The 21,705-nt window shown below is 34.0% G+C and overlaps 9 protein-coding genes and 4 non-coding genes across 16 annotated transcripts; 7 read left to right on the forward strand and 6 right to left on the reverse strand.

Annotated features, from left to right (window-relative positions):
• Positions 1 to 380: 380 nt before the first annotated feature.
• On the forward strand, positions 381 to 2,040 carry arrd-3 (Arrestin C-terminal-like domain-containing protein; the record flags this gene model as incomplete). 2 transcript variants are annotated; one of them, NM_001276738.2, is made up of 5 exons in its annotated part: positions 381 to 563; positions 618 to 732; positions 807 to 1,022; positions 1,074 to 1,177; positions 1,566 to 2,040. In NM_001276738.2, the coding sequence occupies 3 exons, from the start codon at positions 995 to 997 to the stop codon at positions 1,965 to 1,967; spliced, it is 534 nt and encodes a 177-aa protein (NP_001263667.1). The 2 variants fall into 2 exon arrangements, with proteins under 2 accessions (NP_001263667.1, NP_496010.2); NM_063609.2 differs by having other exon boundaries at positions 388 to 563; positions 807 to 873; positions 1,566 to 1,967.
• A 345-nt stretch (positions 2,041 to 2,385) lies between these two features.
• gss-1 (Glutathione synthetase) lies at positions 2,386 to 4,254 on the reverse strand. Its single transcript, NM_063610.8, has 5 exons — positions 4,149 to 4,254; positions 3,426 to 4,096; positions 3,276 to 3,379; positions 2,641 to 3,173; positions 2,386 to 2,593 (listed from the first exon to the last, which is right to left on the reverse strand). Exons 1-5 carry the CDS (start codon positions 4,251 to 4,253, stop codon positions 2,534 to 2,536), a joined length of 1,473 nt encoding a protein of 490 aa, NP_496011.1. The 5' UTR covers position 4,254; the 3' UTR covers positions 2,386 to 2,533.
• On the forward strand, positions 2,849 to 2,869 carry 21ur-15579. The gene has a single exon (NR_051534.1).
• Positions 4,255 to 4,310: 56 nt separating the features above from the next.
• M176.15 lies at positions 4,311 to 4,526 on the forward strand. Its single transcript, NR_051535.1, has one exon. It is a non-coding gene; the product is annotated as an Unclassified non-coding RNA M176.15 (non-coding RNA).
• A 309-nt stretch (positions 4,527 to 4,835) lies between these two features.
• On the forward strand, positions 4,836 to 6,139 carry chch-3 (MICOS complex subunit MIC19; the record flags this gene model as incomplete). The annotated part of the gene is made up of 5 exons (NM_063611.9): positions 4,836 to 4,918; positions 4,982 to 5,147; positions 5,197 to 5,340; positions 5,389 to 5,451; positions 5,886 to 6,139. The coding sequence occupies 5 exons, from the start codon at positions 4,836 to 4,838 to the stop codon at positions 5,937 to 5,939; spliced, it is 510 nt and encodes a 169-aa protein (NP_496012.1). The 3' UTR covers positions 5,940 to 6,139.
• M176.14 lies at positions 5,742 to 5,830 on the reverse strand. The gene has a single exon (NR_051536.1). It is a non-coding gene; the product is annotated as an Unclassified non-coding RNA M176.14 (non-coding RNA).
• Positions 6,140 to 6,339: 200 nt separating the features above from the next.
• Positions 6,340 to 6,372, forward strand: M176.16 (uncharacterized protein; the record flags this gene model as incomplete). The annotated part of the gene is made up of 1 exon (NM_001361873.1): positions 6,340 to 6,372. The coding sequence occupies one exon, from the start codon at positions 6,340 to 6,342 to the stop codon at positions 6,370 to 6,372; it is 33 nt and encodes a 10-aa protein (NP_001348714.1).
• A 1,930-nt stretch (positions 6,373 to 8,302) lies between these two features.
• M176.4 (lysoplasmalogenase) lies at positions 8,303 to 9,831 on the forward strand (the record flags this gene model as incomplete). Its single annotated transcript, NM_063612.7, has 4 exons — positions 8,303 to 8,412; positions 8,528 to 8,717; positions 9,229 to 9,444; positions 9,491 to 9,831. The coding sequence occupies 4 exons, from the start codon at positions 8,303 to 8,305 to the stop codon at positions 9,683 to 9,685; spliced, it is 711 nt and encodes a 236-aa protein (NP_496013.2). The 3' UTR covers positions 9,686 to 9,831.
• Positions 9,832 to 10,091: 260 nt separating this feature from the next.
• On the forward strand, positions 10,092 to 11,119 carry M176.11 (YhhN-like protein). The gene is made up of 3 exons (NM_182267.4): positions 10,092 to 10,248; positions 10,359 to 10,490; positions 10,540 to 11,119. The coding sequence occupies exons 1-3, from the start codon at positions 10,094 to 10,096 to the stop codon at positions 10,913 to 10,915; spliced, it is 663 nt and encodes a 220-aa protein (NP_872067.1). The 5' UTR covers positions 10,092 to 10,093; the 3' UTR covers positions 10,916 to 11,119.
• Positions 11,120 to 11,134: 15 nt separating this feature from the next.
• Positions 11,135 to 13,999, reverse strand: M176.10 (uncharacterized protein). Of its 2 annotated transcripts, NM_063613.5 has the most exons (17): positions 13,929 to 13,999; positions 13,577 to 13,666; positions 13,375 to 13,458; positions 13,224 to 13,322; positions 13,087 to 13,158; positions 12,977 to 13,045; positions 12,878 to 12,928; positions 12,731 to 12,772; positions 12,519 to 12,581; positions 12,341 to 12,424; positions 12,176 to 12,280; positions 12,106 to 12,129; positions 11,975 to 12,007; positions 11,749 to 11,916; positions 11,620 to 11,676; positions 11,408 to 11,500; positions 11,135 to 11,362 (listed from the first exon to the last, which is right to left on the reverse strand). In NM_063613.5, the coding sequence occupies exons 1-17, from the start codon at positions 13,994 to 13,996 to the stop codon at positions 11,200 to 11,202; spliced, it is 1,365 nt and encodes a 454-aa protein (NP_496014.1). In that variant the 5' UTR covers positions 13,997 to 13,999; the 3' UTR covers positions 11,135 to 11,199. The 2 variants fall into 2 exon arrangements, with proteins under 2 accessions (NP_496014.1, NP_001360470.1); NM_001373785.1 differs by lacking the exons at positions 11,749 to 11,916; positions 11,975 to 12,007 and having other exon boundaries at positions 13,929 to 13,997.
• Positions 14,000 to 14,046: 47 nt separating this feature from the next.
• Positions 14,047 to 15,567, reverse strand: M176.5 (Venom protein). Its single transcript, NM_063614.4, has 6 exons — positions 15,446 to 15,567; positions 15,233 to 15,336; positions 15,113 to 15,184; positions 14,978 to 15,059; positions 14,707 to 14,933; positions 14,047 to 14,414 (listed from the first exon to the last, which is right to left on the reverse strand). The coding sequence occupies exons 1-6, from the start codon at positions 15,506 to 15,508 to the stop codon at positions 14,327 to 14,329; spliced, it is 636 nt and encodes a 211-aa protein (NP_496015.1). The 5' UTR covers positions 15,509 to 15,567; the 3' UTR covers positions 14,047 to 14,326.
• Positions 15,568 to 18,184: 2,617 nt separating this feature from the next.
• Positions 18,185 to 18,252, reverse strand: M176.13. Its single transcript, NR_051537.1, has one exon. It is a non-coding gene; the product is annotated as an Unclassified non-coding RNA M176.13 (non-coding RNA).
• A 953-nt stretch (positions 18,253 to 19,205) lies between these two features.
• On the reverse strand, positions 19,206 to 21,532 carry kin-15. 2 transcript variants are annotated; one of them, NM_171855.4, is made up of 9 exons: positions 21,363 to 21,532; positions 21,131 to 21,310; positions 20,600 to 20,883; positions 20,431 to 20,557; positions 20,126 to 20,390; positions 19,847 to 19,956; positions 19,567 to 19,794; positions 19,399 to 19,504; positions 19,206 to 19,344 (listed from the first exon to the last, which is right to left on the reverse strand). In NM_171855.4, the coding sequence occupies exons 1-9, from the start codon at positions 21,446 to 21,448 to the stop codon at positions 19,264 to 19,266; spliced, it is 1,467 nt and encodes a 488-aa protein (NP_741035.2). In that variant the 5' UTR covers positions 21,449 to 21,532; the 3' UTR covers positions 19,206 to 19,263. The 2 variants fall into 2 exon arrangements, with proteins under 2 accessions (NP_741035.2, NP_741034.2); NM_171029.8 differs by lacking the exon at positions 21,131 to 21,310 and having other exon boundaries at positions 19,209 to 19,344.
• Between the last annotated feature and the right edge of the window lie 173 nt (positions 21,533 to 21,705).

A 21,705-nucleotide genomic window follows, 5' to 3' on the forward strand; every position in this document is an offset into this window, starting at 1 on the left:
TCTCACACACACACACTACTTTGAGTTTTTGTATTTCAGTTCTTTCATTTATATAATTTCAAATGATCTAAATGGTGTGTGATTCACGCAATTTCGCAATCGTATAAGCCACCTATCGATAAGAAATATAGAGCAAAATTATGGGTTTCCAGTATTTGAAACCCTCTGGAAACACGATAAGATTAGTCATTTACGTTTTATTCCCTAATTGCAAGCGGAGATGCTGATAAGACAATTACTATAAATGATCCAGGCGTGGTTTCCAGAAAACATATACTTCTTTGGCAGATTATATCTCGACACACTTGATTATAGTAGGATCTGATTTTTTTATTTGATAATCTCATTTACATTGATATTCAAATATGCACTTATTTGTAGAAAACAATGGAATGCTTCCGAATTGTACTGGACCGAGACACCTGCAAATATAGACCCGAAGAATGTGTTACAGGAAATGTGGTAATTATAAATCGAAAGGAGCTCAAAGCTCGAACATTACGAGTTTATATTAAAGGATATCAAAAAACTTCGTGGAAAGAGATTCAGCAAAAGCCAAGCTTGTAAGTTGATCGTCAATTCAATTTTTTCAAGATTCAAGTTTTTCTTGTTTTCAGAGTTGTTCGTAGTAATGGAGTTAATGTCAAATCCACGATTAAATTAAAATCACATGGAGAAAATATTCAATACATACATCTATACATGACATTATGGAATTTCACTTCTGACACGGTAAGATTTCATTTAGAACTGTTCATGTACTTTCTTTTGCCATTATTTTGTTTTGCAAAAAAAATTCATTTCAGGATTGCATAAAACCCGGAACACACAAATTCCCATTTTCTTTCAAATTACCAGCAGATTGTCCGCCAAGTATGTGTTTTTCAAAAATAAATTTAAAATATTTTTAATGACCAAAAATATAGTTTAAATTTGGCTGCGGTGTTTCTAGCGTAACCCAACTGTCATCAAACTCGACAGACCATGGAGTCTAATGGAGATTACCAAAAAATTGATTTTCGGTAGGACGGAATTTGAAAAAAAAACAATATTAATTTTTAATCTAATTTTAGTTGTACCGAATGCAACTTATATACCAAAAGACTTGCAACAAATCAATGGAGCTGTTTCGAAGAATATCGGTGTATTTTTCAAGAGTGGGATAGTAAGTGTAAAGGTACTGTTGTTTTATTTCTTTTTTAAAACTTGTTTCCCACCTCTCGATATTTACTATATATTAAACTATTAATATATTAAATTAGTAATATATTAAATTGAACTAAATTAAAATATTTCTCTATAGAGGTGGATTGTTGGCATTACCGAAAACGTTTAAATACCGATTTTTCTCCAAATTTGGCAATGATAGAAATGATCGAAAAAATTAAACCTTTAGCAAAAAGGCAAAAAAACAGCATGAAATTTCGATCCCGGGGAATAGAGCTACTTACAATTATTAATTGTTAATTGAGTTTTTTTTTTGTTTTTTTTTCATATAATATGGTCATTTAAAGACGTTAAAAGTAAAATCCCCGATTCCAAAATAAGACTATTCAACTTTACAGACTAGCTTCCCACAGCGGGTTTTAATCACGGGAGAAGTTATTCCACTAACTTTGCTGATCGACAATAAATCAACATGCACAGTTCGAGAAGTCGGAGTCCGGATTTTCAGAATTGCAAGATTTTATGCTAAAGACCAGGAGAAAATGACTCGGCAGAGGAAAATAATGATACGAAAGAGCATCAACGTGGAACCAAACACCGAACAACAAGAACTCATCGAATTTAAAGTTCACGAAACCGTACAAACTTTTGAAAGTGATCTTATCGAAGTGAAGTATTTAATGCATGTTGATGTATTTACTACATCTGCATTCAGAGGCACTTTAAATTCAGTTTTCTCAGTAATTATTGGAGCTTCGCCCACAATGACAGAAGAAATTAGCGATTGTTTACACTTTTAGAAGATTTTGTCCCGTTACATATTTTCATTATCCTACCTCAAAGTTCCAATAACTGAAATGTATTCTAATAAATTCATCATATCTAGTCTAAGTTTAATTTATGGTTGCCACGGACGTGGGTTCCCGGACATTGACACGTTCACAGCGCCTGGGATACGAACATTCTGTAGTGAAAATTGGCAAAAAAGACAAAAATTGCGACAATATGAAAAAAAATCTAAGAAAAAGAGGCTGTGTCTGCTAAATAAGTTTTGTAGTTTGTAGTCAATTATTGTTTGTTTTCTACTTTCAAAGCTTTTCTCTTCAAAAACACTGAAAACTGATAATATTAGATTTTCTCATTGTTTTTTTTTTTTTCATTTTTTGCATTGTTTGTCCTTTCTATTTCTGGAATCGAAGCAAAAACTCAGATGATTAATAATTGAAAATTCAAATTCATCTCATAATTATCACATATTCAACATTCAATAAATTACAATGATTAAATTTACAAACACAAAAAGATCTAAATAGCAAATGGTTTCATATCACAGCATTTTTGTTGAGTTTTCTGATTATGTTCGAAATCAAATAAATTCGTAGAGGAATGGGGTGTCGACAACAGCATGTCCGGCGGCTACTCCACCCTGAAAACAAATAATTATTTTTCCAAAATTAGAGAAAACAGTTTTACCATAGCTGTGGATTCCGGTTTCGTTCGGAGCAAATGCCCAGCAGTCTTAAGCTCAGGTGCATCCTTCCTTCCAAATGCATAACCATACACTCCAAGTTCACTAACAGCCTTAGCAAATGTGATCGGCTTCTTTGCAAGAACCAGGTAGTTTTCAATAATCATCGGTTTCAGTTTCTCCATCAAAATGAAAGCTCCACGCTCTTCTTCCGGAAGTTCTCGGAGCATTTGAACCATCTCATCACCGGTGTGCAATGCGGCTCCACCTTCAGTTTGTGGCTTCAGAACAAACGCTTCTGGATGTTTTTGAGCTCCAGCCACGACTTTCATAGTCACTTCATCAGTGTTCTCCAAAGCCCACATTCCTGCGAATGAAGCTCGAATATCGCGAGCTTCTCGTGGTTTTCCGATGAATCTTTCGAGTACTCCATCTTCAGAAAGAACCTGCTGGGTCTTCTTAGTATTTGCCACCTGTAGCCCGATCCATGGAGTTTTGATAGCGGTGGAAAGTTCCATACGCTCACGTGCTTCCCATTCTGAAACAAATCGGAAATGTTTCAAAAAACTTTCTAATAAGAATAAATTTACTAGAGTTATATCAGAAAAATTTAGCTAAACGTTGATAAAATTGTGCTAACCTTTTGTAGATGGATAATGATCAGGTGAGTATCCTGCTCTGAAGTAAACAATTGCTACTTGACGCCCATCAATCATCAAATCGCTTCTATCATTCAATGATAATCTGAAAGTTTTAACATAGAATTCTGTATTCAAATACAAAAACTTACTGTTCATAGCATTGTGTTAAATTTCTTCTAATAATACATGTCATCGGTACTCCTAACTTTTCAAGTTCATATTCCACGTGGCGTTGATCAATCTGATTTTGATTGACGTTTTCTACAACGACAAGAACCACAGCTGCTGGGTTCGAAAAGTGGGACCAGGCCTTGAATAAAGCTTCAGCGATCATTGGAATTGGCTTGTTTTCTGGAATTGCTCTTTGAATGACGTCATCGGAAATGTTCAACGCTTTAAGAACTCTGATATGCCATTCGGTGAGCCGTAGAGCATGTGCTCCCATTGACGAGGCGATATTGTTTATTTCAATTTGTTTCAGTCCATATTCCGCTGAATATTGATCCTTATGACACATATAATCAGATCGTTGAATCGCGAGAGTGACTGGTTGCTTGAGTCCTTGGGCTTTGACTTTCTTCAAGATCTCAACCATATTCCGTGTGAAATCATCAGTTTTCACGACATTTTTATGAATATCGATTAGAAAATCAAATTCATAAGCTATGAAGTGATAAAGACTTGCGAAAAGGTTCTGAATATGAACTGCTTCTTCAAAAACATTTTTCGGGAATGGAGATGGAAGAAGTGTTAATGGAGTAGTTTGACAAACTTCGCTGCTCAACTTGTCGGTTGATAGACGCATGACAAGCCCATTAGCCTGAAAGATGTTTAAAATTCATTGAAATTCGGAAATTAAGAAAAAAACTTACATGAGCCCAATCGTGAAGATCAGCGGTGAGCTCGTTGAGCTTATCATCTTCGAGCGGGAGCCTTGGAGCATTCAACAGCAAAATCCGGTCATCTTTTTGAGCCATTCTTGAAAAATTACGAATTATTTTTTCAGTTTTAAATAAATGCTTTCGAAAAATGCAAAACATGACGCGAGAGTGACAAAAATGAAATTAAGCGAGAATGAAATGAGAAAAGTGAGCACTGAAATCGTGATGACAAAACGTATAACGTGAGGTTTCTATGTTTTGTCATCATTTCTCTTTGAAGGAAGTCGGAGATATTGCTTTTCGAGTGGTAAAAGGAGGTTTGAACGAGTTTATGATAAAATCTTGGATGCTTATTTGTTGTAATTGACATGAATAATAGTTATTACATGAATTTAACAGGAAAATTTGAAAAAAAGAAAGGGATTGGCATGAAATTTGCTCCCGAAAACAAAGAACTCAAAGAGCAAAAATCATTTTGGTGCTAAACGTCACGTTTTGCGTCAAGGAGCTGCTGGCGCACATCTCGTGCACGAGTATTGCGCTAGCTATTTATTTTACGCTAATTTTTTGTTTCTATCAAAATTATTTTTCTACACACAAAACAACAAATAAACAATTCAATTTTTTATATTTAATTTCTCGTGTCTGTTTAAACTTTTATTAATCGATAATTGTCAGATGGGAGCATCCCAGAGTGCAGAACAAGAGGCACGTCCCGAAGTGGTGCGCATTGACCGAAATGAGATTCCCGAGGAGTACAAGTGAGTTTTTTACGTTGGGAATTCTTTTGAAACTAGGAAGTTTTTATTTATTCAACGTTTCAGAACCGTCGGTGTATCATCGGACGTTGTGAGCCGAGTCAATGCGACCAGAGTTGCCGGAAACGACGGAGAAAGTGACCGTCTCAGACAAGAATTGGCTCGAGAGCGTGAAGAAAAAGCTAGATTAAGAGAAGATATGGCTAAGCTCAGTCAGCTGCAACAGAGAAAGGTAAAAATCAAAAAATCTTTCCTGATAGGATTAAACTTAAAAGTTTCAGACCGCTGGAATTTCCGCCGCCCCAGTTTCGATTTCCGGAAATGATTTGGAGGAGAGAAAGAAAATTTTCGATGACACTGTTGAACGCGTTCAGAAGCAATTCTTCGCTTATCACCGTGAAAATGTGTGCCAGGATAATGAAAATGTAATTTTTAATTTGAGAAAGTTTTTGAGAATATCCAACATTTTTCAGGAGATTGTAAGATGTCTTCAAGAAAATCCAGGACGTGTTTTGAAGTGTGCTCCACTTACTGAGGTAAACTTGGGAAATTTTTTAGAATCACGAGCAAAGTAAAAAATTAAAATTTAAAAAAATATAAAAGTTGTGAAAATTGTTTTAAAACAATCACTAACCCACTTGAATTATTTGAAGTCTTGCATAACTCTCAAATTGGGAATAATTTTGAAACTATTTTTTTTGTTTTCATTTCAACTTAGGAAAAACTAAAGTATCTAAATACCAGGAAGGTTTTTTTTTTAATTTTTCAAAAAATTGAAGATTTCCGAAAATGAAAGTTTTGGCAAAATTCCAAAATTTATGAACATTTAGAGTAAATTTTGAAGGCATATCCTTTTCATCCCTCTAAAAAACACAAATACTAGTTCAATAAAACAAACAATTGTTTACATAGTTTGTAGGCTACAATTAATTAAATTGTGATACAAATTATTTTCTTTTTATAATTTCAGGCATTCGAGAAATGTGTCGGCGAGTTCAGGCAACAAGTGCTCAAGGGAAATTAAATTTCTTCATATCGATTTTTAAATACATTGTTTCATATTTCCCCACATTTTTTTGATCGTAGTGTTGTATAGGTGTGTGTGCGTGCCCCGTTTTCTCAAAACTTGTATTTCCCCCTCAGCCTCCCACCCAAAAACTTTTGCTTTTTTATTTCAAATTTTTTTGTTCCACGAACGAAACAATAAACTTCTAGGGAACTTTTAAATCCGTTTTCAAGTTATATATTCCAAAATCAAAACAGGCATTTCGCTCCTGTACCCATCTTTCCCCTTACTTAATTTTCAGATATTTTTCACTATATTTTCAGAATATTTAAAAAATCAGCTACGCGTTGTAGCAAATTTTTTTTGGTACACAAACACAGCTGATAACAACAGGACACACAACGCAGTGGGACTGATGATGGGCGGTTCCGTATTATCACCAGAAAAATGAGGTAAAACGGGTTATTTTTGAATAGATTTCAGATTTGATTCTCGCCAGTACACCTGACTAGGTTCGAATTTATTACTGTGTGGTCTTGTTGACTTTCAAGATTCTAACTTTTTAAAACTATTATATGGACACCTCGTTTACGTAGTCGTCTACAGATAACATGGTCTCGCCACGATCAACGGGTTACTGTAACTCTTGTCGATTTACGGGCCAATATTGCCTTGTCGTTTTAAAATTTGATGAATAACTTGTTAAATACAAATATAATGCAAAAGCGACTCGTAAATTGATAGGAAGTACAGTAACTTGTTGTTGTCCTCGTGGCAAGACCCATGTAGAAGATAACTTCACGCAATGGTCAATAACGCTTTATCTGGAGAGCTAGGGAGCCACCAACCAAATCTCTAGTCGTCTGGTCAATGTTTCCGAACGCACAACACTCACATTTTTCGCGCATTTTTCGTTCTAGTCGCCTCCCATGTCTTCATCTTCGCTTCCATTCTTCTTTCTTTTTTTTTGCTCCGAATGCGTTGTAGAAAAAAGTTTTTTCCAAAGTAGCAAAACGTAGCTCCATTTTTAATTCGAAAAGAACATAAATAGTCAAACTGCTTGCAAAGCAAACAAAAATCGTTTCCAGTGCCTTTTCTTAACTGATAAATATGAAATCGATTTTTTCCTGGAACAAATCAAATTTAACTAGTTCACCAATTTGAGAACAAAAATCATACAAATTTGTGACCGCGGAAGTGACGATAAAGTTCAAACAAACACTTGTTCCTTCCTATCATTGTCACGTGCCACGTGCTCACAGGATCCGGAGCCAACCCCTGAAGCATACCACAAAAGTGCACCTGACGTCTCACGCAGTTTCAGGTTAACTATCAAATTTCAGTCCTTCACTATTTCTCTTTAGAACAATTTTATCGTCCACAAAATCTAAAATCTTAACGCCTCATCCAATTAACTTCAACCTTCAAGATAACTGTAACATTCACACTTGAATCCAATTAAGTGTATCAAATTGTGTAATAACTTATTGCCAAGAAACGAGAATATATTGAGATGTTGGAAGGTTGGACACCTTTATTTACGTGTTACACACCTCCCTCTCAAATTTCCGCTTCATCCTCTTGTCGGAAGAGGTCGATGGAACTGGTTTACGCGTTTTTTATTTGGCGCAGTACAAAAAAAACACCTCTGAAAAATATGAGGTTATTGTCATTGGTTTTGAAGATTATTAGGTCTATATTTAGGTTCTTTATTTTTTTGTTGGAACGACTATTTTATTTTGAAACTTGTGTCTTCAAATGATAGTTAAAAGTTTAACGATGATTTTGAAAACTTTGGAGAATTGCCAAATTGGCCAGTTTTTGATAAATTACAAAATTTTCTTTTGTTTTGTACAGTAAATGGAATAATTTCAAACTAAATACAATTTTGCTTAAATTAATTCGTCTATCAGCATAGTGTTTTGCAGAAAAAAGACTTGTAGCTGGCTCCAACCACAAGATTCAAATAGTGATTCCTCGATCTGCAAAACTAGAGAATAGCCAATATAGTCAAGGTTCACCGCTATCAATTTCGACGACAGAAAAGTATGATGATAAGACTATCGTTGAACTCTTACTACTGCAAAAACCAACACTTGAATCCTGAAACGAATTCCTGTTTCCATCACTTTGTTGTTTTTCTAGCTTATTAGAATACGAAAGTTACATCATTTCCACTCGAGACCCTAATTGACATACCCTTCTGAAAACTAGTGCACTTAGAACATCTTACCTCCCCTTATTGGACGCTCTCGATATTAAAGTACAAGTCATTCTAAAAAGTATGTATTAGAAAATTGTCTAGCTTTAAACGTGCCCCATATTTTGTTAAAATTAATTTCCCGGCATCAATTTTTTGTTTATTTTTTTAATTCTTCCAGATGCAGTCACAGCTTTCTTCAATTGGATTGGCTTATTTCCTATTGGTAGCCAACTTTTACTACCAATCAAATGGTTTCAATGATCACTACACATTCAGCTATTCCTTTTGGTGAGTGTATATAAATTGATAACAGATTGATATAATTTCAAAGGTTCAAAGGTTTTTTTAAAATGTACATTAAAGTTCAATATTTATACTTTCATAATGTACCAAAATGTTTTAGGAAAATAACTCCAATCATTCTACTTGTTGCTTTTGCATACTTAAATGGAGGTGGACTAGGAAAAGAGCAACGCAAAACTGCTGCCGCTGGCTTGTTCTTCGGAGGAGTCGGTGATTGGATTATTGGAATGCGCCATGATGGAATCATTTTGGGAGCTGTCGCTTTTGGAATTGGTCACCTCTTTTACTTGGTGAGTTTGGTCATTGAAGACATAATTTCGAGATGTAACAATCAAATATCATGTACGTGGTACTTTGACACTTAGATATTAACTCGGTCCAGAAGAAAAATTTGGGTAGAAGATTGACAAAAGATAGGCATCTAAACTTGGGCCTGGTCGAAGCCAAGTTTCACCCAAGTGTGGATTAAGTTTATATTCCGAACCAAGATAAGAATTTTCGGACAATGCTAAGCATGTGGTTGTTGCCCAAATACCAAGTTTAATAAAGGAAAAATTCGTAAATATAGATTTCTCCAATATTTTTTTATCAACAGATCAATTTGACAGTAATTCAGAGTTTCAAAAGGTTATTATTACACAAAAAGATTATAAAGAACATTGTTAGTAGTCTTTAAAAAAATAATCGGGGGATATTCAGAGAATCGCTAACTATTTTCTAAAAATTGGAGAAATGTCAAAGAACAGTTTCTGAAATTTTTTACCTATGCTCAGAATTATCAATTATCACAGAGCTTTTCAGAGTCTCTACCGGCAACATGCCACCAAAATTCATACAAAGTTCCTTCTTGGAATGTTGGCATGGGCTTTAGTCATTGGACAACTTTGCTTCATTCCGATGCTTGCTGATCATAGAGGCCCATTGACTGTCTTTGCCAGTTATTCACTTCTTCTATCAACGTGTACGTTGATAGCTGTCTCACAGTATCTCAATGGATCAAAGTCACAGAATGAAGAGGTTTGATTTAACTGCACATTTGATATAATACAATTTTCTATTGCAGGGGCTCCTCTACCGTGCCATTGGCTTCTTCCTCTTCTACATCTCAGACTCGGTGCTCATGCTCTCACACACTGGATATTGGAAGTTGGCTCCATCATTCTGTGTCCTCTCAACCTACTACTCTGCTCAATATTTCATTCTTTTTGGAAATACGATGGCTGTGAACCCTGTGAAAAAATCTGTAAAAATCAACTGATGATCACTAACTTCTGAACCTGTACATATTCTATTTACAGTGTATTTCTCCCTTTTTCCTATTTTTTGAAAATATTTCTTACAATTATGACTAGACTACCTAATGTCAGAAGCTTTAATATGAAATATCTAATAAAGTTCTTCAAAATAATTCTAGGTACAAATTTTTCGTCAATTGGGAAATTTGAAACAATGGTCCTGGAACTTCCTTATAATATCTGTATGCTTTGTAAAAAACATTTTTAAAGCAAATGTTTTCAATATTCACATTGCCCATTTGCACGTGCAAATGTTGATGTTTGCTCGTTGATTCTTAATTCATAATTTTATTATATAAATAATGTTACAAAGTCTTGGTTTTCAATTATTTTAAATTATTTTTAGCTGCTAATATACTTAATTTATTTAGATGTTATCACCTGCCCAATGTCTAGCCATTTATGGCGGTTCGACGGTTTTGGCGTACATTGAAACGTCAAAATTCGAGAAAAATCATCATATTCTTCTCAGTGCACCTCTAGTGATCTTGTCTATTTTGACACTTGCAACAACAATGAATCCAAAGTGAGTTGAGCGGTTATAAAACTTATTTTTAGCGTATTTAAATTTTCTTTTAATTTATAAAAATAAGACATTTTAATAATAGTTTTAACAAAAATATATGACTTCTCCAGAGCCCGATTCGCCACTGCCATGTCATTTTTAATGTCCGCCATCGCGACATACTTCCAATCAGTCAACCGTACTGGCCCAGCTTCCGCTATCTTTTACACAATTGCCAATGTGTTCTATTACTTCTCATATAGGTATTAAAAAGCCAACTTCCAGTTTGAAATCTAACTATTTCATTTTCAGAGACATTGTAACTTCAGTTTCTTCTCCAATTGTGTTCCTAGCCGCGTGCGTTTCATTCGGTCAATTCCTCCACCTTCTTCAAGATCTTCTCGTTGCCATCCCATTCCTGGCTACAATCCTCACTATCCTTCTAGCTTCTCACGTTGTGATCCTAGCCACTTCTGCAAGTCTCTGCCAAAATGGCCAGCATGGAGATTACGATGCTCGTCAAGCATCTACTGTTCGCTTGATTGGTGCAGTTTTGGCATGGCTCAGCGCTTTCCTTCTGCTGATCAACTCGTTCCAAACTCATACCAAAGAACTTCACTCTGTCTCTCGTATTATCTTCTACCTCGGAAATGCAATGTTGTTCATTGCAAATGAACGTGCTTTCTAAATTGAATGACCTTTTTTTAATGTAAAATTTTCACTTTCCTTGCCATCTGTGTTTTAATAATAATAATGATAATAATTACAGCATTTAAGTATTTATTCATATTTAGATTTTGTAGTGATTGAATCTGTTAGTGAAACTTGTTTACTATGTAAATATATTTATACGGTTGAAATAATAAACTAATAAAGTTCCTTCCATTCACTGCTAAAGATGAACACATTTTATAAATTATTCAAATTTATTAGTAGAACTTTAAAAAAAATAAAATGTGAAGTAGCATCAAATTAAACCTTGACACGTTTCTCGACAAAGTTAGTGATACGGGATCCCATATCAATGAAGAATCCGCCAATGGAGTTGGTGACGGTTCCGAACAAGTTCTTGAAAGAACCAAAAAGTGTAGAGAAGAAACCTTTCTTTGGAGGAATTGGTGCAACAGTTGAGGTACTGGAAGATTGGGTATTGAAATTTCAAAAAAATTAAAAAAAAAACATCGTAGTAGCATTGGTATTTCCAACAATGACCTCTATATCTGCATGGATTGGGTTGACTGGAGCGAACGGCTTTGGCACGGCTTCATTCGAACTGAAAACAATTGAATTAATTATAAGAGTTGATTTTTTTAGTGTATTTAAAGTAAAATAGAACTTTAGCCTATTCGGCCTAACCGAAAAAAGTCCGAAACGATTTGAGTTTTCACTTACACTGGAGCAGCTTGAACAACCTGTGGTGCGAGTTGGTGTTGGATAGCGTCATTTGATCTAAAATATTAAAATTTCTAGAAAATAAGAATTTCCGATCATTAAAAGGATTTCGAAAACTAAATGTCTGACATGAGTGAAATTTCGCCGGATCCCAAAATCGATCCGTGCGATGAATCGACAACATCGGCTGTCACCTTGCTTGCCTGCTCGTTCGCTTTCACAACACTCTCTTCCACATTTTTCATCAAATTCGAGACAACACTACTGACTGCGGCGCCGACAACCGTCGCAGCGATGCTAGAAATTATTCTATAGACAGGGGGTTTAGTTACGACCTAATGTTAGGCAGACTCACTCTCTCTTCTTGCGTGGAAATCCTGGCAGACCTCTAAAAGTTTTGAAATTTACTCATATCTAGGAATCACCATGGATTAAATTTTGGAAATCTCTTACAAAATATTTCAAGTTTTTTGGAGCTTAACTCACCGTTGCGCAACTGCCTTTGCAACTCTGAAAATTCAAATCTATCTTGAGAATAGTTCACAAAATGACTTACTTGTGTGGGCGAGCGGTAGCATATTTTTTACGAGCTGCCTCGAATCTTTTGCGGAATGCAGCAAACTTTTCTTTATCGAAGCCCTTTGGTTGATGTGGAGCGGCTCTGGAAATATTTTAGAAATTTAGAAAAATATTATTTTTCTGTTTTGGAGACTCTACTTACTCAGCTTGCTGATCTTTATTTTGGTCATTTGATTTGAAAAAAATAAAAGCGCCTTTAGGATCAATCACTCTTTTTTCGTGGACTCTGAAAATGATTTCAGAAGTTCTTATAAATCTAGCTGTAAAATTACTGCTGATGTTTCCCTTTCTGAGATTTAATGTAATAGTTTTCGACTTACAAATGCTCATGATCTTGCTCGGCAACAATATGAGACTTGATCTCTTGCGGTTTGTCAGCAAATCTGAAATTTTGACCGCGTTCCTTCAACTTTTATCAGAGTGTCAACTTCGAAAACCAGTTGAAATTGTGAATTTTTCAAATGTTTGTAGTAAAAAACTATATTTTAGTCTAATGAAATTACGATTGCTTGTAAAAATAAAATTAATTTACCCGAAAACATCGTTTTTCTTCTGATAGCGCTTGCGGAGAACACTGAAAAGATAAATTCGTTAGTTAATTATCTGAACAAAAATTTAAACCCAAAATTTGATTATACACTACTTCCAAATAACCAAAATAATTTGGAAAAAAACTCACTCAAGCAATGCATCTTGCTGAACAGATTGCTTTTGTGCAGCTGTTTGCGCCCTGAAAGAGTGCCTGTCAATCGTAGTAATTATATTTTTAAAATCTTACTTCTTATTTTGAGATTTGAAGAAAATGGTCATTTTACTCTTATCCTCTCTCTGTTTCTTTGGTTCAACGCTGAAACAGTTCATCAAAACTTATAAAAGCCATTATCTTACTTCTCATCCTGAGATTTCAAGAAAATAGTCATTGCCTTGCGTTTATCCTCTCTATGCTTAAATGGGAGAGCTCTGAATTTTTGTTTTAAATTTTTGAAACTTGTGCCGCCAGAGTTTATTTTCAAATAGAAACATACTCGATTGCTGGTTTTGCAGGTTTTTCAGCGTCTACACCGTTTGATTTGAATGTAATCATAACCTTTTTCTGGTCAATAGACTTTTGTTCCTGGTTAGAGCTGGAAATTAAAATGTTGGTCTCTGACCCAATTTTTGAAACTAAAAACTAACTTTACTCCTGGTTCTGCAAACGCTCTAGCATTCGATTTCAAGGCAAGTCTTTTATGGACAGTATGCTCTTGATCATGATTTGAGCTGAAAATTAGAGATGGTCGACACTTAAAAACTCCCTGATTCCGTTTAGGAAGTTTTGGTGGTTATCCTTAGAAATTTTTCGCTTTAACAATTTAACAATTTAAAATTAAAGTCATACCTGGCAGCGGTTTCTGCAAATTTTCCAATGTCTGCTCCATTTGATCTTAGGGCGAATCTTTTCTCAATATGCCTTTGTTCATGGTTTGGGCTGGAAACGTATCATTATTGTTCTAAAAACAATTTTTATGCGAAATTTTTATAAGTGTAATTGTCGTTAAGCTTTTTTTTTTTTGAAATTTTAGTTATGAGAAAATCTGAAACTAGAAAGAATTCAGAATTGTTTGCAAAAAACTGCTTCTGAAACTAAAACTGCACCCTCGTTGTTAGAAAACAATGCATTTTGGCCGCAAAAAATTTAATGGCATCTTGGTCGTAAGCTAGTCGTTGATTTAAAATATTAATAAACTCACTTTTGTTGGGGTACTGTATCCGCAATGGCGAAAATTGTGCCAATAACAATAAGCTTTAGAAATTTCATACTTGAAATGTACAAAATATGCCCTACCACTGCGCTTTTATGGGATAGATTTTGAATTGATCACATAGCTTCATTATGAATAATTATGCAAATTGGAAATCAGTAAATTACACAGTTAATATGATAATTTGGGGAGTTGGAATTTTCTGCAAAAGAGAGAAGCGATCGGGAGGAAGTGAATTAGTGATTGGCACGCAAAACAATATCCAAGGAATATCTGAAATTCTAGCGAAAGAAACAATAAGCTAACAGGATGAAAGAAATGTGAAAATTGAGAGAACAACGAAAGAAAAATTTAAAGTAAATTTGAAATTGTAAAATTGTAAGAATCTAGATACAATTAGTGACGTGCATATCGTGAAGTTTGTGTCGACCCTCATAGATTTGATCCATTATTACTGTAGTAGATTGTTTGCAGCTGAAAACAAGAAAATCGGAAATTTAAAAAAATTAATTACTACTTAACGAAAATTTCCTCGAAAAACTTACAACTTTCAAAACAATGAAATTTAATATTTACAATGGCAAACAAATTAAAATTTAAAAAAACCGGCAATTTTCGATTTTATTTTTTATGTAGTAACAAATTTTACCTAGATTTTACCATTCTGCCCACAGTTTCTCCAACAAAAATAGAAATTCAAGGTTTGAATTTTCAGATCTTGAAAATGTCCCCTCCCTATCAAATTCAAATTTTTTTGAAAACTCACTCCTCAACTAATGGACAACATTTGGCTAATGCTGAACACTGCTTATGCCATAATTTTGCAGCTGTTCGACATTCGGTTGCTCTTGAATTCGAGTTTCTCCGAGCTTCTCTCTTATTCCTTCTTGCAGACCTTTTCTTTCTACTGACAGGTGACGTAGATGTCAATTCTTCCGATGAAAAATTCTTGGCAAATTTGAATTTGTCATGGATTGAAATGCATTGTTTCCTCTGAAATTTATATAGTTACTTGGAAGTTACAGTGAGCGTCATACCGTATCCTCGTCAAGTGTGGACTCTGCCAAAAGAGCATCTTGATGATTTTTCTGAACACAATCGCGTGCAACTTCTGCTCTTCTGAATAAGAAATTATTGAAGCTTGTTTCGCATAAAAAGTTTCAAAACCATACCGCATATGTAAAGCATTTAACTCTAATTTCTTATCCCATTTTAATCGACTACATGAATCTGAGCTTCTCAATCTGAAAATGATAGTTTTTGGATAAATTAAGCTAATGAATTCAGCTTACCGAACATTTTTGTCAAGTGATAAACATTCATGCTGCTTGATTTCCAACTGTTCCATGCATCTGATGTAGTCCTCACAAAATGAAGGTGATTCTGATTTTACTACCTGGAATTGTTCGTTTTTTTAGTTTGTCTGAGCTTTAGAAAATTTTCTTTTAATTTAAAGTTTAAGCTTTGGGTCCTCTTCTCATTTTTCCTAGAAAATGTTGACTCACATGTGCTCCGAAGCCAATTGCAACAGATAAAACTGCAACCCATCCTACTTTACTGCTACCCATTTTTCTGAAATAGTTACCTCGAACAATATAACTTTCATGTCGAGTCATCCAAAAAAAGCAAAAAAAAGAGGAAGGACATGTTAGAAGAAAAAGAAGGAGGAGAAATGCAAATAAACTTCTATCGGGACGGCTGTCGACAGCCTTTCCAAAAATGGAAGGAAGAGGAGGAAACAGGCGTCAGGAAGAGACGAAAAAGAGTGTTGAATTATGTGTAAATAAACGGGACAAAAATTTTTCGATGCCCCAAACTCGTATGTTTACTAGATCGTATTCATTGTGAATGGCGTGGCTCTCAAACAATACAAGTCAAACCAGCATAAGATCGCTTTATTGATTTTTCATTATTGGAATTGTATGAAGAAACAATTTGTAGATTCAAAAAAAAGAATTCTCTAGAAAAGTTCTGACTCTAAGAGGCAAATCAAAAGAGTTCATACAATGTCATATTTGTGCTAATTATTGTTGGTTGAGAAGCTGCCAAGAATTACCAAGGGGGTAGAATAACTATACAATTTCTGAATTCATAAAATCTTATTCAGAATTTTCTTTTTCCCGCAGAAACCTTTTTTATAAATTCAAAAATATCTCCGAAATCCTAGACAACCAGCAAAAAGCAAAAAAAAGCGCGGAAAAGCGAAGGAAATTTGTCTTATTGCTTGTCGTCGTAAACGGAAAATTTGAAATTGGCTACAATTTGCGCTTGCCATCTTTTCTCGCAAACCTTTCACAAGAAAACTGAAATATTTTTGTAAAACTTCAATGTTTCCTGCTATCGAGAAGATATAATATAAATAACCTTGAACATAAAATGTGTCAAAAGGTACAATACAAGTATTAGGGTGTGGTATTTCAAAATCCATCAATGTTCAATTATATCTACCCACCGTCATCATGAATAACCGTGACATGATTTTGAATTTCAGAACAGAACACATACTTATTTTTATGGTTATTGAACTTATTGTGTGAAAAAACAATATAAACCAAGAAAATGGTATTCTCTATTAGTGGTTCATGTATATTTTCACAATAAATTTGAAAACTCTAAAAAACTCTTAAAAAGCAAATAGAATTGTTGAAAGTTTGGGTCAGTCTGGCTAGCCAAATGAAAAATATTTGATGGATTTCAATTTTTCAATTTCGACAGATTTTGAGTCCACACATCGATATCGGTGTTTGTGTTCACGTTTTTTGCGCGATTCAACCAAGAAAAAGTGTGTTTGTTTGTCGGCGCTCAATGTGGATATGCGATGGAAAACAGTAGATCTTATGATGCTTTGATGCTTTTTATGAGAATATACTACTTTCTTGTTATTGAGAAAACGGCTGAAATTTTAGGTTTTTTCTAGAAAATAGTTGAAGTATAATAATAAAAAACTAAATAAGTCCTCATTAGTTTTCAAGAAATTTCTTTTTTTCTTGAAAACAAGATCTATCAGATATTGAGACCACGGAAGTATTTTGTTTTCAAATATTAAAATTTCAAATATGTATAATATTTTTCTGTTAACGTGAATACAATAATGCCTGAGATGACTTAAAAAGCAGAAAATAGGCAATAGGCAGGCATGAAAGCCTGCCTAACATTAAAGTTTTACCAAAGTAATGATACTACGAGAAAAGCAACTTCTCATGATACCAAATGCAGTTACCCTAACCATATCTCACGCTTCAAAGCACATCTCTCTACTGTTTTCGAAAATTGGACGCTTCCAAAATTTTAAAAAGATCCTATTTTTCTCCAAAATGATCAAGAATTGATAAAAAGTCCAAACAAAAAAACATAAATAAGTAAGAAAACATAAATAGCAAAGGTTGATATTTTGGCTGTGGGTGGTGGATGTGGTGGTGTGACGGCTCATGTTGTTTTCGGCGTCCGACGCCTTCCGCCGTCCATTCTCTATTTCTCGCATTTTTCCCGCATTCTTTTTCTCGTTTTCACTTCTTTTTTTTTCTACAACCACACCACTGGCCACTATTATTCATGCTCCTAAAAAAACGGACAAAGGGTCCAAGGAATATTGAGCGAAAAGCACCGATTTGGTATGACACTAACACTTGACAAATGACAGAGAGGACAATATTTTACAAATTGCTGGGAGAGGAAATGAGGAGTGAAATTGGAAAAAGAAACCGGCGGACTTTTAGATAAAAACTTGAAAAAAATTAAAAGTAGAGTTGCTTAAAATATTTCTAAAGGACTGATCATTATAATATAACATTTTCAAATTGCTCAGAGTAGGGAAAATTTTTAGTCCAAATTGGAAAGCTGAAAATGAAAAAAAGAAGGTTAGAACTTTCAAGAAATCTAGAACAACATCTACAATATTTCAATAAAGGTAACCAATAAATATATAGCTAAAATAAAAACAATTTATTGGTTGATTCGAAACTGATTGAAATCTGAGTAATTAGTTTCAAAAATTAAGTTGTTCTCAAAAAGATCTCAGATCTCTCGATAAATTATTCAATAATGCTAAAAAATGTGTTAGTTAAAGTATTATGGTAGTAAAACTTTCACTAGAAAATAGGATAGATTCCGATGTTTTAATTTTTTTTTTAAATTATGATAGCTTAGAATCTACGATTAAAACTGTCTAAACACCTTCTAAAAACGAAAAGATGAAAGAACTTGTGAAAAGTGGTACTGAATTGGTATTGTGGGGCAGATGACGAGTGTAGAGTACACTAATCCGCTTTCGCGCCTCTCTCTCCATTTCACAAAGTACCAATTCGTCTTCTTTCCAACCCATCTTTTAACGCAGCATCCCCCTCCCGGTTTCTATTCTATTCCAGAGTCGCATGTCAATTTGCACTGCTCTAACAATTAGAGAGCTCATTGAGCACAAAATGGGCAGAGCACTTAAATGTGTTCTTCTTTAGAGTGGTTGGAGAAGAATAGTGAACTGGGTCATTGGAATAACGAAGAGGTTTTGAAATTACAAATATTTTGAAGTTTTGAAAATTAGGAACATTTTAACTACTGATTTTCACCAAACTTGTGAAAAAAATTAAATAAAAATGGAACTTTAGGTCCAAATGCACCAAAATAGTACATTAAGACAACATAAATAAATTAATATTTTTAAAGATGTTAAAAAATATCGAAAACAAATAATTTTTTGAAAACTTTGAAATCTGCAAGATAAATAGGAGCTAGACTATTTGCGATTACTATTTTATAGTGCTAGACTGATAGGAAAAAACGGTAGTGGCTGTATTGATTAAAATTTTTGAGGCATAAGTAATTGAGAAAACTCATTTCTTCCAACAATCTTCCAAGCGAAAAATATGCAAATGAAGGAAGAAAAGGGAAACGAAATTGAAACAATGTTTGATGGCTCATCCTTCATTTAGATCAAATGAAAGACCTCCATCTCTATCCCCTCAAGGGACAAAGAGCGTACACTAGACCACGTAACATTTGGGAGCTCTGAACTCAAAGATATAATATCTAGTAGGTCAGAATTCACATAGAAACTTCAAACATACATTATTCGAAGGCTTTCATCGCCTTCGGCTGCATTTTTCAAAAAGTTTTGACAACAACGGAAAGGGTTTAAATTCCCAGAAGGGAGTTGCCGATAATCTGAAAAAAGAAACGAAGAGAGAAATGTTTTTTGAGTTTGTGTAAATTCAATTTACTTCTTTTTACTACTTGTTTCGAATTTCTCGAATAGTTTTTATTATGCTTGTCGAAAAGAATAGCATCTTTATTCAAAAGCCAAACTAAAATAGAAAAATAAAAAAAGCCATTAGTCTCTCCGAATCCAATCCTCTAATTTGCTCTGTCGTTCCGCTTCTGATTTCAGCGTTTTTTGAATTTGTTCCAGAAGCTGAAATTTAAAAAAATCATATTTAAAATAACTTGAAATATTTTTTAATCTTACGTTAGTAGCAGATACACTCAAATGTTCTTCGAAGAATTCCACACACTTGGAGAAGCTGGGTCGAAATGTTGCATCGAAATTCCAAAATTGTTTCATTCGATCGTACCTAAATTTTTTTAAAAGTTTTATTCTAGAAGTTTGAGTTTCCCAGCGATTGATTATGCTAACATTTTAGGATGACAATACTGTGGCATTGGAAGTTGATTTCCCTGAACAACATGCTCAAAAACATCACTGTTGGATACATTTGAATATGGTAATTCTCCCAATGAGAACATTTCATAAAGACTAACACCATACGACCACACATCCGATTTTTCTGTGCATTTTCCTTCTCTCATAACTTCTGGAGCCATCCATCTAGCAGGCATAGGAGTTCCTACACCTTTCGTTATTCTGAAAATTTTATGTAATGTTTATGATGCTATTGATATAAATATTTAAATACCTATAATAGCCATCTACTTGATACTTTCTTGCTAGTCCGAAATCCGCGATTCGAATAGTTTTGTTCTTGTTGAGAAGAACATTGCGTAGAGCCAAATCACGGTGAACACACTAAAATTGAATGATTTTTTATGTGGAAAGTATAGAAATTTAAAAAAAAAGCATTTTTTAAACATTAAAATAAGTATCTATAAAATTTGGCAGCGATTGCCAAAAAAGTACCGAAAATTGAAAGTTTAAATTTTCAAAAAGTTTACGTTTTGTTCGAATTATATCTTACCGGAATAGATGCTAAATACTCCATTCCTTCAGCTATTTGATATGAAAAAGAAAGAAGGTCAGACGTGCAAAGTGAGTCAAGACTTTCTTCAATGACATCATCCTCATTTTCATTGAACATATACGTTTTTCTTCTGATACTTTTTGGCAATAGATACCCATTTTTTTCGTAAACCAATTCATCTTTGAAGATACTCTTCTTCTCTTCAAGGAATTTTAATAGATCCCCACATTCGACGAATTCTACGATGAGTAAATTTCGAGCACTGAAAAAAGTTATATCGAAAGTTGAGTTTCTCATCTCACCTTCCAGAATTTGCAGTAACTGCGCCAATTATAGCCAAAATGTTTGGGTTTCGTCCAATAGCACACATCAACTTCGTTTCGTCCTCAATCATTTTTTCTTGATTTTCTTGGGTGGGATCATTTGATTCTTTAAAATTGTGAACTTTTTTTTTCAAATTTCAAAACTTACGTTTCACAGCAACGCTTAGCTTTTGAAGAGTGTCAGTTTCAGTATTTGAAGTTCGCATACTCAATAACCCATAACATACTTCTCCAAAGAATCCTGATCCAAGTTTATCTTCTGATATTTCCAGTTTAGCCTGATCAATTTCAAATCTAGGATCGAATTCAAGATTTTCAATTCTCTCGTTGATTGGACGTTTCACAATAGGAGTTTCCTCATTTACAGACGTTACATCAAGCAATGGAGGTAGATCATATATGTTCGATTTGTTGCGAACTTCAGGATTGCTTCTGAAATTGGGTGAAGCATTCAGAAAAAGTTCTACTTATTTCGATAGTTTGAGTAACTTCCGGATTCAACAATTTCTCGAAAAATGTTGTCCATTCTTTAGAAATATCTTTTGTTGATACTAATTCATTGAGGCTAAACTGTTCTGACATTTTCGTAATTTAATTAAGAAAGATATCTGAACCTTTATCGATTTCAGGTAATATTAATAATATATAGGATCCGTATTATGAAACTTAAAAAATATACCTTCGGTTCGTAATATTGTCCGAAGATTGCATCATCTGTTGGGAGTATCTTTTAGAAAGATAAACGATAACGGAAATTAAAATTAGAAGAATACATATAAGTATGTAAATTATAAACATTTGATCCATATATAGCACATTTGATATCTGTGACGAAATGTGCGGGTTTTCTGTGAAAGATCTAAAGAAATAAAAAGACAATAGGAAGAAAAATGATCATAATCAGAACTCACTCAAACGTAGAATTGGAATAAACAAGGTGCATCAGAGAGAACAGTAATATGTATTTTATTCTTTCATATCTCATTTTTAAACACATTCAGGAGTTCAAGTTCAGAAGTTCAAATTAACAAGACCAGTTTTGATGGTTTACTGCAATATAAAACTTTGAAGGCCATTTAATGAAAAAGTGTATTACAGGCGTGCCAAGGTAAGGTGTAGCAAGAAACAAAATCTGATTTACCCAATATGATTGTATAATTGTTAGGTAGGAATATGAGGAATTACATTGCTGATTAATACCCTTTCACAGTTCCAGATTAATAAAAATTGTTACTTATGAGCTAGAAGAAATTT

The sequence above is a fragment of the Caenorhabditis elegans genome, chromosome II, assembly GCF_000002985.6.
Source record: "Caenorhabditis elegans chromosome II".
NCBI classification, from domain to species: Eukaryota; Metazoa; Nematoda; class Chromadorea; order Rhabditida; family Rhabditidae; genus Caenorhabditis; species Caenorhabditis elegans.